Source organism: Marmota flaviventris, chromosome 18 (assembly GCF_047511675.1).
Source record: "Marmota flaviventris isolate mMarFla1 chromosome 18, mMarFla1.hap1, whole genome shotgun sequence".
NCBI lineage: Eukaryota > Metazoa > Chordata > Mammalia > Rodentia > Sciuridae > Marmota > Marmota flaviventris.
The window spans coordinates 27,885,456-27,898,398 of NC_092515.1; the positions used below are offsets into that span (position 1 = coordinate 27,885,456).

The 12,943-nt window shown below is 36.2% G+C and overlaps 2 protein-coding genes across 7 annotated transcripts in view; one reads left to right on the top strand and one right to left on the bottom strand.

The window, feature by feature from the left end:
• Positions 1-123: 123 nt before the first annotated feature.
• Orc6 (origin recognition complex subunit 6) lies at positions 124-6,875 on the top strand. Its single transcript, XM_027939155.2, has 7 exons — positions 124-210; positions 1,897-2,026; positions 3,381-3,544; positions 3,771-3,860; positions 4,780-4,892; positions 5,351-5,422; positions 6,325-6,875. The coding sequence occupies exons 1-7, from the start codon at positions 146-148 to the stop codon at positions 6,450-6,452; spliced, it is 762 nt and encodes a 253-aa protein (XP_027794956.2). The 5' UTR covers positions 124-145; the 3' UTR covers positions 6,453-6,875.
• A 4,578-nt stretch (positions 6,876-11,453) lies between these two features.
• The window catches only part of Mylk3 (myosin light chain kinase 3), an 81,806-nt gene continuing 80,316 nt past the window's right edge, over positions 11,454-12,943 (bottom strand). For all 6 annotated transcript variants that reach the window (XM_027939010.2, XM_071604757.1, XM_027939011.3 and 3 more), the window contains 2 exons: positions 12,766-12,898; positions 11,454-12,311 (listed from right to left, as the gene is read on the bottom strand). In XM_027939010.2, the coding sequence (XP_027794811.1) occupies positions 12,252-12,311; positions 12,766-12,898 (193 nt within the window). In that variant the 3' untranslated portion in view covers positions 11,454-12,251. The remainder of the gene's footprint in view (positions 12,312-12,765; positions 12,899-12,943) is intronic.

The following is a 12,943-nucleotide window of genomic DNA, read 5'->3' on the forward strand; positions in this document are numbered from 1 at the left end:
GGATTGGTTTGTGGGGCGTTCTCAACTTGTTCCAGCCAATCCAGATGTGCCGGGGGTGGGGTCCTGACTCTCACTGGCTGGCGCTGCGTCTGCGCGCGGGTTTCGTCGTCCACAGCTGTTCGCGCGTGTAGTGCAGGCTAGCGCCATGGAGTCGGGGTTGATTGGGCTCTTAGCCCCGCGCCTGGGCCTCACTAAACCTGAAGTGCTGAGGTGAGTCCGGCCGCTCACGCGCCGGGAGAGGTCACTGTCTCACGATCCTGAGCCATTAGATTTGGCCCGCGCCCTTTTACAGGATGGGCGGTGTGGGAATGGAGCGCAGAAGGTGGATGAGACTTAGGCCCTTCTTCAAGAAAAGGTTCACGACCGTGGACTTGTATGAAATGATAAAAAGGGTCAGTTGTAGACGTCCTTAGGAACATCCAGCTTTGTGGGATGCACGGGGGTAGGAAAAGGAACGTGTCCGGGATTTCTTCGAGTCATTCTGTAGAATTTTATTGAGGGTTTATTTAACTTAGTGACCCAAACACGGTACGGACCCTCTGGGGATCACGGTCTGCCAGTGGCAAAAACCACGTAGAACACTGCAGGATAGTGTGCCCGAGCGATTGTGGGGCAGGGCGTGGCCTGTCAGCCACCTTTAATAATAATTCAGGAAAGGCCCTGGAGGAGGTGCCTTTTGCTCAAAGACGCAATTGATGTGAGGTCCAGACATGGGAAGATGTGGCAAGAGCAGCTCAAGCAGGCAACTGTTGCAAAATCCTAGAGATCAGAAGGAACATTGCAGGTCCGAGGTTCAAAAACACCTTTGCAGCCAAAGGTTAAGCCCGGGAGGGAGAAGCAAAAGAGCACTCCTTAAAAAAATTTAATTTAGGGACTGTGGCTGTCGCTCTCCGGTAGCGCACTTGCCTGGCATGTGTGACGCACTGGGTTCCATTCTCAGCACCCCATATAAATAAATAAAATAAAGGTCTATCAACAAGTAAAAAATAATAAAATAATATAGGACTAGGTAATCGTTTAGAACAGAGGTTCTTTTTAAGTGTGGTCCCTGGACCCGCAGCAGCATTATCATCTTGGCAGTCTTTAGAAATACAAATTCTTGAACCCCACTCCACACCTACTGACCAAACTGGCCAATGGGACCCAGAATCTGTTGTCATAAGCCCCAGGGTGATTGTCCTGTAAAGTTTGAAAGCCAAGAATTTAAAGGAAGGGGAAATAAAGAAGGGACCCTGATCCAACCTGCCCACCTCTGATTGTTCCCATAATGGATGGAGGAAAGAAAGGTTGGTTTTTTTTGTTGTTGTTGTTTTTGGTTTTTTGTTTTTTTTTTTTTTTTTTTTGAGAAATAGACTTTTACCTGAAAGCACTTGGAAAGTGATGTTGGGAATCAAGGTTTTGCTACTGTCCTTTAAAACTTCCCCTCAGCACAGAATGTGAACTTCATTCTCAACCCCAAATAAACTTGCATAGTAGTTAGGCTCAGGATGAAGTCCATCCAGCTGTATTCATTGTTTACATAATTGTCAGACAAACTTCTGAAAATAGGGTTTTTTCCTTTAATACCACTATTTTATTTATTTTTATGTGGTGCTGAAGATCAGTCCCAGCACCTCACACATGCTAGACAAGCTTTGTACCAATGAGCTACAACCCCAGCCCCTTTTTTTGTTTGGTTTTGGTTTGGGTACCAGGATTGAACCCAGGAGTGCTTTACCACTAAACCACATCCCCAGCCCTTTTTGAGACAGGCTCTCAAGTTGCTTAGGTCCTTGCTAAGTTGCTGAAGCTGGCTTTGAACTTGCCAGCCTCCTGCCTCAGCCTAGGATTATAGGTAGGTGTGTGCCACTACTCCTGGCCTGAAAAAGATTTTTGATTTGCATATTGCCTTTATAGAAAAGCAGAGGAGTACTTGAGACTGTCCCAGGTGAAGTGCATTGGTTTATCTGCACATATCACAGAAACCAGCAATGCAGTCATGTGCCTGGACCTTGCTGCTTCCTGGATGAAATGCCCCTTGGACAGGGTAAGTAGGTCCCATCAAATGTCTGAATAACCTAGCACAACACTAGAGCTTAGCTGTTATATTTTACTTTTTGTTAGATTAGACCCAGTTAAAAACTTTTCATGTTTTAGAATTTTGGTTATTATTATATGTTATTCTAGATAAAACTTTAGACTCATTTTGTCAAGTTGGCAAAAAATATTTTTTGCAATGTTTTCTCTTTACTCTTTATTTCCCTAACCACCTCTTTATTCATAGAAGCCATCTCCCAAGGGGTTGTTAGCTTGATCTCCTGAAGCACATATTTTGAATCTCTGATCCCCATCCCCCACTGTCACAGTGATTAAGAGAAGCAGCTTTGGCGTCGGAAGAGTCAACAATGTTGAGATCAAATCTTAACACCATTCACTAGCTCTGTGAGCCACCAGTTTCTTCAACCATAGAGATAAAAATGTTCATTTCACTGGGTTGTTATTATTATGATTAAACAATATTACTGTATGTAACACCATTAGCAATATGTGTGTCATGGTGGATACAATCATTAAATGGTGTAAATGTTAAAAACAAAGCTGTTTGTAGCTTGAGGTTAGACTCTCTTGAGCCCTGACCTCAAGCTACACTATTCACTTAATAGACTTGTTCACTTTAATAACTTTTGGCTTTGAAAATGCACCTTTATTTCCTGGAGTGCTCTTCTGGAAAGCTCCTATTTGTCTTACATGACCCCACCTTGTTGTTATATTCTTTTTATATATATATATTTATTTATTTTTTACTTGTAAAAAAGATATGTAGACACATCTTTATTTTATTTTATTTCATGTGGTGCTGAGGATCGAACCCAGGGACTCTAGCGTGCCTAGGCGAGTGCTGTAGCTCTAAGCCACAATCCCAGCCCCTGCTGTTATATTCTTTATGAAGCTCTCCTTAATTCTCTCAGAGTTGTTTCCCATAGTTATTGATTGTCCTGTTTTTTTCTCTCCTGGTTTCCTTCTCTTCTCCCTTTCCTTCCTCCATTACATGCACCCTCCCCATATCCTTTTCACCACTTTCCTCGTTCTTTTTCCCAATCATTTGTACACTGGGCACCTTTGTTGAAAAACAAGTAACCTTATATTTGTTCCCATGTTGTTGTTGTTTTTAATTATTTGTGCATATGCATAACTACCTTTCTATTTTAAGAACTTCCTGACTAGGACTAGGTAATCCTTTAGAGCAGCAGTAGTCTGCTTGACATGATTACTGATTTTCTATTAAATGAAGTTAAACCTTTAATTAGAGTGATTTGCCACAGAATTAATTTTGAAAAGTTTATGCTGCTTATGAATTGTTTAAATCATAGAATTTATTATTTGTGTTTTTCCTTTCAAAGCCTTATTTAATTAAACTTTCTGGTTTGAACAAGAAGATGTATCAGAGCTGTCTTAAATCTTTTGAGTGTTTACTGGGCCTGAATTCAAATGTTGGAATAAGAGACCTAGCTGTACAATTTAGCTGTACAGAAGCAGTGAACATGGCTTCAAAGATACTGCAAAGGTATGGGCATAAAGAACCTTAACTGAAAGTGCATGCTGTAGATAAAGCAGAATCATACAGTGATCTATTCGGGTTAACTTTCAGTCTTAAAAAAAAGAACTTAAGATGCTAAATCAAAGAGTGTTTATCTCATGTATTTAAAATATATTGTAAGTTCTGATTTGTATTTTCAGTTCCTTTTGAAATACTATTTCCTAACAATTCTACAAATACACTATTCCCCCAGTTACGAGTCCAGTCTTCCCCAGACACAACAAGTAGATCTTGACTTATCCAGGCCACTTTTCACCACTGCTGCACTACTTACAGCATGCAAGTAAGTGTTTCTATTAACATTCAGAAAAGCTTTCAAATTTTTAAGTGGGTTTTTTATTCACAAAGAATACTTCTAACTTTGGTTGATTTTAACTCAGAACATATTTTCCCCTATAAATAACATTAGGAATATTGGCTAAGTGACCAGATTCTCAGTTATCTCATAATGTACCCATAATGTAGCTGACAAGTTGGAACTAGGGCTGCCAGAAGCTCATTTGCCAAGTGGCAGCCATATATGTAAGATGGATATTCTAATTTCAGAGTCTGCTTTTTATAAGTGATGAAATCTGTCAAAACAGTGGTCATGTGTGATTTTCTAGTCTTTTTTTTTTTTTTAATGTTAACTGTTCTTCAATTCATCTTAAAATTATGGGTTATCTATGTATATATCAAATTGTTACCTAATTGTCACAAAATTACATGTGCATTTTAATTCTATTCATCTAATAAACAAAGAGCTTAAAAAGGCAAATTTGCATGGTGCTAGCTAATGACATGTTTAGAATAAAGGTAAAAAACTGTAAACAGTTGGGTTTTTTAATAAAGCATAGGCGAAAAGAAATAAATTTATAATCTAGGGCTGGGGTTGTGACTTGCCTAGCATGTGTGAAGCACTGGTTCGATCCTCAGCACCACATAAAAATAAATTAAAAAGGGGGCCTGAGGTTGTGGCTCAAGTGATAGAGCGCTCGCCTAGCACCTGTGAGGCACTGGGTTCGATCCTCAGCACCACATAAAAAAATAAAATAAAGATAGATAGATAAGGTCCATAAACAACTAAAAAAATTTGTTTTTAAATAAAGGTATTGTGTCCACCTACAACTAAAAATTAATGTTTTAAAAAAATTTTAATCTGGTTAGTCAAAGAAGAAAGCTGTGCTGGTCCTGATGTAAGCATTTATGAAATTCTTTCATAGGATTCTAAAGTTAAAAGTGGATAAAAACAAAATGGCAGCCACATCTGGTGTAAAAAGAGCCATATTTGATCGACTATGTAAACAATTAGAGAAGATTGGGCAGCAAATTGACAGTGAGTATTCAAGAATGTATCATTTGAAAATGTGGACTTGCTGGTAAAAGTAAGATATTTTTAAACTTGTAAACTGGCTATTTTCTAAATTCTGTACTTAATGTGGGCCAGATAATGTTTTTAGTGAGAAAACTGATTTTTGTATTTTTCAAGTAAAACAAAACAAAAAAAACCCCTATGATTCCATGAATTTATACCTGGAAAATGGATTCTTTTTTTTTAACATGCTGTAATGTAAAATACCATCTGCCATATACATAAGCTAGGATACAAGTGGTTCTCAAATCTCATAAGAGGAACAGCAAGAAAAGGGCAAGATCACTTGCCTTCACCTTATCCTGCTTTTTTTTTTTCATCGAAGTATCTAATTTTTATTTGTGATTCAAAATACATCCAAATACTAAAATTGAAAATAGGAGGAAAAGTAACCTTGATAACACTTTTTTCTTTCCATATAGATAGAGAACCTGGATATTTATCTAGTCCACCCCAGAAGAAAAAGAAAATAGTGGTTGAACCACCAGTGAAGGGTAAGGCTTACTAACACCATAATGACACTGAAATTAATGCAGTGTGATTAAGGCAGACTGCAGTCCTGTGCTGCTGTAGCAGCTCCCCTGACAAAGAGTATAAATCCTGACCATTAATCATTTGACACGACCAGTTTTCCAAGCAATCAGTGGAAGTAACAGAAACATTATGTAATTAAGAATGTGTCTGAAGCCAAACTGCCCAGGTTCAAGTCCTGCTTTCCTACTCTTAAGAGCTTTTGACAAATTTAGCAGTTTTTTGAACAAAGAACCTCATGAATTGGACAACAGTCAAATCCGAAAGAAGTTCAGAGGGTTGCAAAAAGCAGTATGAACAGTAAGATTTTATAGACTGAACCTGGAAGTAGAGAAATCACCTAATTGACTATGGCTAAGCATTTTTCTCTTTGAGCATGATCAGATATCCGGGATGTCCCTAGCTGGTTTTTGAGGCTTTTTTTTTTTTTAATCTTAGCTTCAAAAAGGTAAGTTCTAGTTTGCTTACATAGAAAATCCAGCTATCTCATATTTGTTTTAACACTACCTACAAGCTGGGTGATTTTTTAAAAAGGCACATAATTTCTGTGAATCTCAATTTCCTAATCCTTAAAATGTGATTAATATTAGAACTCACTTCATAGGATTGTGATAAGGGTTAGATGAGATACTGTTTAAAGTGCTCAGTTCAGTGCCTATTAAACACAAAAAGTGATAAATGTTGACTACTATTAGATGTCTTGGAATGCTTGGAGTAAATGTAGAAAAAAGTGATATGCCATTTCTGTATTTTATTACCTTGATTAATTGAAATAAATACTTTAAACAAATTTGCTTTTTTTTTTTTCTATTTCATATGTAAACATAGGAATTTTAAAGCTAGTTTTTAACCTTTTCTCTCACAGAAATAGAAAAAGTAGTAGAGATCCCACATACATCTCAGAAAGATGAAGATCTGACACAGGATTATGAAGAATGGAAAAGGAAAATTTTAGAAAATGCTGTGAAAGCTCAAAAGACTACAGCAAAGTGATTGCAGTTTCCAGACTGGTATGTGCTGCAAACCTACGGTACGCTGCCACTTCCAGGAAGATTTTAGGACTTTGGGATTTTGTTTGAACTTTTATAACAATACCCTATTGCCTTCATAGTAAAGAAGCCAGCACTAGGGCTAATTTCTGTTCTGGGCTATGGGCTGGCCCCTGCCTTGACAATATTAAATCAACTACAATACTTCAGCTCTCCACAGGTCTCCACTCTCCCACAAGATGTAATAGAAACCACTTTGCTTTTCGATTGTGTTTTAAGCTAAAGGCAGTTTCCATTTCTATCTGGAATATAAATTTCAGGCTGAATGGAATCTTACCAATTCTACTTAAGTTGTGTGTGTTTTTTGGTTTGACTAAATATATTGTACAGCCTATATTAATAAATGTTATTTTTATATACACTCAGATTGCAGTTGTCACCAGTTTGGAAGAATCTTTGTTAGGCCAGAATCTGTCCACTCTTGCAGGGGGAGAAAACAAGTTCCTGTATGTTCATAGAATTAAAAACTTGGGACTTAACGGGTTAAAATCTACACACTTCAAAATGTAACCTTCATAAATAGTATTTAATTTTAAATTATGGAAAGGTCTATTATAGAGGTTAGGAAGTTGCTTGGCATCATGCCACACATGATTTTAACTAAAATTAAAAATATATGATCTAATTCAATACTTCCATGATGGTATGAATTTCCATGATAATATAATTGCATTCAATTTTAAAATCTATTCACATTGGCCTCAGAAATAATAGTTGCTTTTTGTCTGCTACAAGTGGAATGATTCAGGGTGTTTTTTTTTTTTTTCTCTCCTACCTTTTTTAATTCTAGAAATTTATCAAACTAAAGCTAAAGGAATACCATAGTCATATTACCTCAACAAAGGCATATTTGGCAAACCCCATGGTATTGGGAAATGAACATGAGCTTTAGAACCACACACACTTGGATTTAAATTCTGGCCAGGAGTGATGGTACATGCCAGTAATCCAACAGCTTGGGGAAACATAAGTTCCATAATTTTTAAAATGAAAATTCAAGTGATTTAGTCAGGAAGATTGCAGGTTTGTAGCTAGCCTCAACAACTTAGCAAGGCTATAAGCAACCTAGTAAGGCCCTGTCTCAAAATAAAAGAAGGTGGGGATGTGGCTCAGTGGTTAAGCGCGCCTTAGTTCAATTCTTGGTACAAAAAATAAATTCTGGGGCTGGGGATGTGGCTCAAGCGGTGGCGCGCTCACCTGGCATGCGTGCGGCCCGGGTTCGATCCTCAGCGCCGCATACAAACAAAGATGTTGTGTCCGCCAAAGGCTAGAAAATAAATGCTGAAAATTCTCTCTCTCTCTAAAAATAAATAAATAAATAAATTCTGTCTCTGCCACTTCTCTCCTAAGAAGAGTTCAACACTTTAATAAGCCTGTTTAATGCTTATAAAATACATGACATATAGGAGGTATCCACTAAGTAGTAGCTTTTGTTATTAATTTGAACTAATATGGATAAGGGGATCATCCCTATTTATTTTAAAAGCTTACATAATTTGTTTTTATTTGGTGCCAATATTTAAATTTCTAGCTTTGAACCAAAAGCAATGTATTCACAGTATCACATGCTAGGCAAACGCTTTACTACTGAGCTATATCCCCAGCCCTCCCTTTTTTAAGTGTACTGTTCAGCAGGGTGTCTTGATCCAAATGCCCTTTTAGGGCAGGAGTCCATTGTTTTGCGACCAATCTCCAGAATTTTTTTCATCTTACAAAACTGCCAATTAAACAATTCCCCATTCTTCCCTTTCCCAGCCCCCAGACACATTCTTTTTGTCTCTGAATTTGATTGGGTACTTCATATAAGGTATTTCTTTGAGATTTATTTATTTTACTTAGCATAATGTCTTTAAGATTCATCCATATTGTAGCATGTCAGAATATCCTTCCTTTTCAAGGTTGAATAGTTAGTCCATTTACTTTTTCCCCATCTATTCATGAATCAATGGGATGCATGTGTTGCTTCCTCTTGGTGGTTATGACTAATGCTGCTGTGAACATGGATTTATAGATACTTCTTGGCAATACTGGTTTCAGTTCTTCTGGGTATGTACCCAGAAGTGGTGTTATTGAAATGTGGTAATTCTATTTTTAAATTTTTGAGGAGCCTTGATATTGTCCATTTCACATTTCCATCATTAGTTCCCATCAGTAGTCCCTACGTGCTCACCAATGCCGATTATTTTTGTTTTATTTTCCTGTGTTGGTTTTGGTTTTAGGTTTTTTTCATAGTTGCCTTCTTAGTAGATGTGAGGTATCTCATTGTGATTTTAATTTGCATTTCCTAATGATTATGTTAAGCATATTTTCATGTGTTTAGTAACTCTTCATATTTTCTTTGTAGAAATGTCTATTCAAGTCCTTTGCCCTTTTTTCGGTAGGGTTGTTTAGTTTTTGTTGTTGGGTTGTAGTTCGTTATATATTATAAATACTAACCTTTATATATTGGGGAAATTGGAAAATGTTTTATCTTGTTCCTTAGATTGTCTTTTCACTCTTTTATATCTCTCATGCAGTTTTTAATTTTGATGTAATCCACTTGGTCTATTTTTACCTTTGTTGCCTGTGCATTTTGCTCATGTTCCAAAAAAATCATTGCCAAATCCAATGTTATGAAGTTTTTCCCATTTTCTTCTAAGAGTTTTATAGTTTTGACTCTTACTATTAGATATTTCATTCATTTTGAGTTTATTAGCACATTTACTTTGAAATTACACTATTAAGATGAGATTCTGGTAAATCTGAAATTTCTGAGCCTTATTCATGTGTGAGAATAAATTTTCTTTAAAGGCAGGTATTAGTAATTATTTTGATTATTTAGAATGTAGCAGAGGGAGTGGGGAATTGCTGAAAGCAGTCTTGGTCCAAATGCCCTTTTAGGGCAGGAGTCCTTTTTACAATTTTCCAATACATTCACACCCCAGTGATGGAAGATTATACCCCAGTAATGGAAGATTACTAATTAGTAAATCCATCTGTTTCAGTACTGTTTTTATATAAAAAACTTTTGGAGGCTCAGCTCTATCAAACTTAAAATTAAATTCCCTCAATGACTCTGAATTATCTTTTTACTTTTATTCAAATAAAAGTCCAAACAAAGTCCACACTTAACACTGGGTTGCTAATTTTTAGTTGTAAAAGCAATACATACATGTTCATTGCTTAAAAAAGGAAAAATTCAAATGATTCAGAAAGTTATGAAGTAAAAAGTAGAATACCCCTTCCCACTCATCTGCTTTTTGGACCATATTGTGAAGTTTTTTGCATATCCTTGAGTTTTTAATGCACATATAAGCATATGTCTCTTCAAATGGGTTGATGCCATACATATGTTCTATAATTTTAAAAAAATTACATATACATATATATGTATATATATATAATTTTTTTTAACTGTAGGTGGAATCAATACCTTTATTTTATTTATTTGTACATGTGCTGAGGATTGAACCCAGGGCCTCACACATGTTAGGTGAGTGCTCTACCACTGAGCCACACCCCCATCCCATGTTCTATAATTTTTTAAATGAGAAGATGACTTTTAGTAGATCTAGATCTATCTTTAATAGCTGTGAATTATGCAAAATTTATTTAACTAAACTCAAACTTTCATTGAGTCATTAGCAACAGTGCTATAGTAAAAAAAAAAAAAAAAAAATTGTATAAACCTCTGCATATTTTTTCAAGTACTAAGAGATAAATTTCCAAAAATAGAATTGCTACATAAAGTGTAGGTGCCAATATTTAAATGGAGAAATGACATTTTTCCCACACCCTTACAAACTTTTCACCAGCCTTATAAATGAATAAGGTAGACCCTGATACCTTTTAGTTTCTCTGCCCAAGAATTTCCAATGACTATTCATCAAATGATTAAAGTCCCATTAGAAATAGTTGATACTAGCACTGTTCTAATCTGAAATATTTTGAGGTAAGTACACACCGGCAAGTAGAGAACTAAAAATATCCATAAATTCAAGCTTCATAAAAACTCCTTTTTTTAATATTTATTTTTTAGTTATAGGTGGACACAATATTTTATTTTTATGTGGTTCTGAGGATCAAACCCAGTCCCTCATGCATGGGCAAGTGCACTACAGCTGAGCCACAACCCCAGCCCTCATAAAAGCTCCTTTGAGTTTCAAATTGGGGGCTAAATGTCATATTACCTCTTATTTGTGTAGATTCATATTATTTCCCAAGGATCATACGTCCCAGAGATAAGAACTGTTGTACAAAGGGAAACTACAAAATATCCTAATTAACTTCTATAGGCTGCCCTCAAAAAACTTTTTCCAGAAAAATAACTGACACTTAAAAAATAAAACATTTTACCAAATTGTTAGTATTGTCTCAGATAGTTTCTGATGTTTACTTATTAATTGGCCAAGTTGGAGCAGGCCTGGAGGTGCTGACACTGAAAATCTGACCTTTCCTAAGAGGGTTAGCTTCCCAGACAAAAGTTACAACTTGAGAACTGCACCATCAGGATAACCTCTCCATCTTTTGCTTCCTTCTCTACACCAAGAAAATTCTTTATTCTGGACGGGAAGAATCCTGGAAAGGCTGTGAAACTGCTGCATGTCTGATTAAAAATTAAAAATCACTACACCAACTAAACTTGAGAAGGTATTGGTAACTTGAGAAGGTATTGGGAATAGCACAAGAATCAAAACCAAAGAAATTAAAAAGAATGTTTCAAATAATAAAGTGTTCCTTTTAATCGCTATAAGTTGGGAAAGTGTTCAAATATACACAGAAGTTAGTAAATATGTTGCTTGCTACATTGAGAAGATTTCAGTGAATGGATGATTTCATAAATGCTTACAATAAATGTTTAAAAATGCCCCTACATTTTTTTTGTCTGTTTAAGTATGAAGTGAGATGTCTTTCTGCCCTTTTCACATGAATTGTCTGTTTAAAGAACGACAACACTGAAAGTAGTTATGTCCTTACTACAGCAGTAAGAGAGCAGTTTTCCTTTATTGCTTCATAATGTAACATTCCTGTATTTCTCTCAGCTGAACATCATTACATTATATTTTATAGATCAGCTTCCAGGCTTACAAAACCAGAGATTCATACCCAAGAAAAGGGAGTCAGGACGGGACAAAATTAGGAAAGAATGAAGGTATGTAGAGTTTAAAAAACACATTCCGAATTATCAGATTTAGCTGTAACAGTTGATATATTTCAAGATTGCAAACGATACTAAAGAATACACATCAATGTTGATTCTCAAAGGGAGCATAAATTAAAACAAATTTGAGGATTACTGTTCTAAGCCCACATAGCTTGACACTAGAGCAGGAAGTCCAAGATAAATCAAACGTCTAGGAATTCTTGTTTTGGCATTCTTTGTACTGGAAGAGATAATAATAATATATCTTTGTGTCTAATGAGTTCTTTAATCACATTAAATTTAGAATTTAATTCGATTCTATGCAAAGTAGGACCTTTCCTACCTACCTAAGCATGCCTACGCTTATTGTCAAAAGGAGGAATACTTGAAAAGTAAACACAGCATTTCAAACCTAGTGATCTTACAAGGCAGAAACAAAGCTCCTAAGATATTTTCTTTATAGCCACTTTTGTCCAGAAGGCAATAGCCAGAACTTTTTTTTACAAAATAAGAGGAATCAATAATAGTAGAAGGTCAGATTACTTAAAATCTTGAGTCATCTCTTCACATCACCACTGGCCTCAATAATTTCTGGGCCCATTGGAGCAGCAGAGTTGAAGATTAGGGACAAGTTGGAAATTTCCTTAACCTGTTCGCAGCAGCCACCACATAGAAATGTTTCTTGAGGAAAGAAGTTAAAAAAAAATAAAAAGAAAAAGCATTTTTAGACCAATGGCTTTAAGAAGATATATAATGACTTAAACAAATCTACTACTTGGGTTTGTTCAGAACAAATTTCTAGAATAATTATAGTCAAATAGTTATATGACCTTAAATGGTATGTTTCAAGTAAGTATGAAGTGAGATGTCTTTCTGCCCTTTTCACATGAAAAGGGGAGCACCCTAGAGCAGTGTTTTTCAAACTGAATCACAACTCACCAGTAGGTTGTGTAATCAAATTCACGGGTTGTGGGGCTGGGATTGTATCTCAGTTGGTAAAGCATTTGCCTAGCATGTGTGAGGCACTGGGTTCGATCCTCAGCACCACATAAGTATAAATAAATAAGATGAAGGTATTGTGTCTGTCTACAAAGTACAGAAGATAAATGTTGCCTTTACTGAAAGAAAAAAATACCTTCCATTTTCTCTGGGCCATGTATTTCTGCAGCAATAGTTGGGATTTGAGACGAACTTTGGATTTCGAGGCTTTGGCAGGCAAATTATTCAACCATTCGTGTTTCAGGCATTGTGTGGCACTCATTCTGCAGCTGTGAAATCAAATAGGAGTCAAACTTTTAGTTGAGGTTACCCTT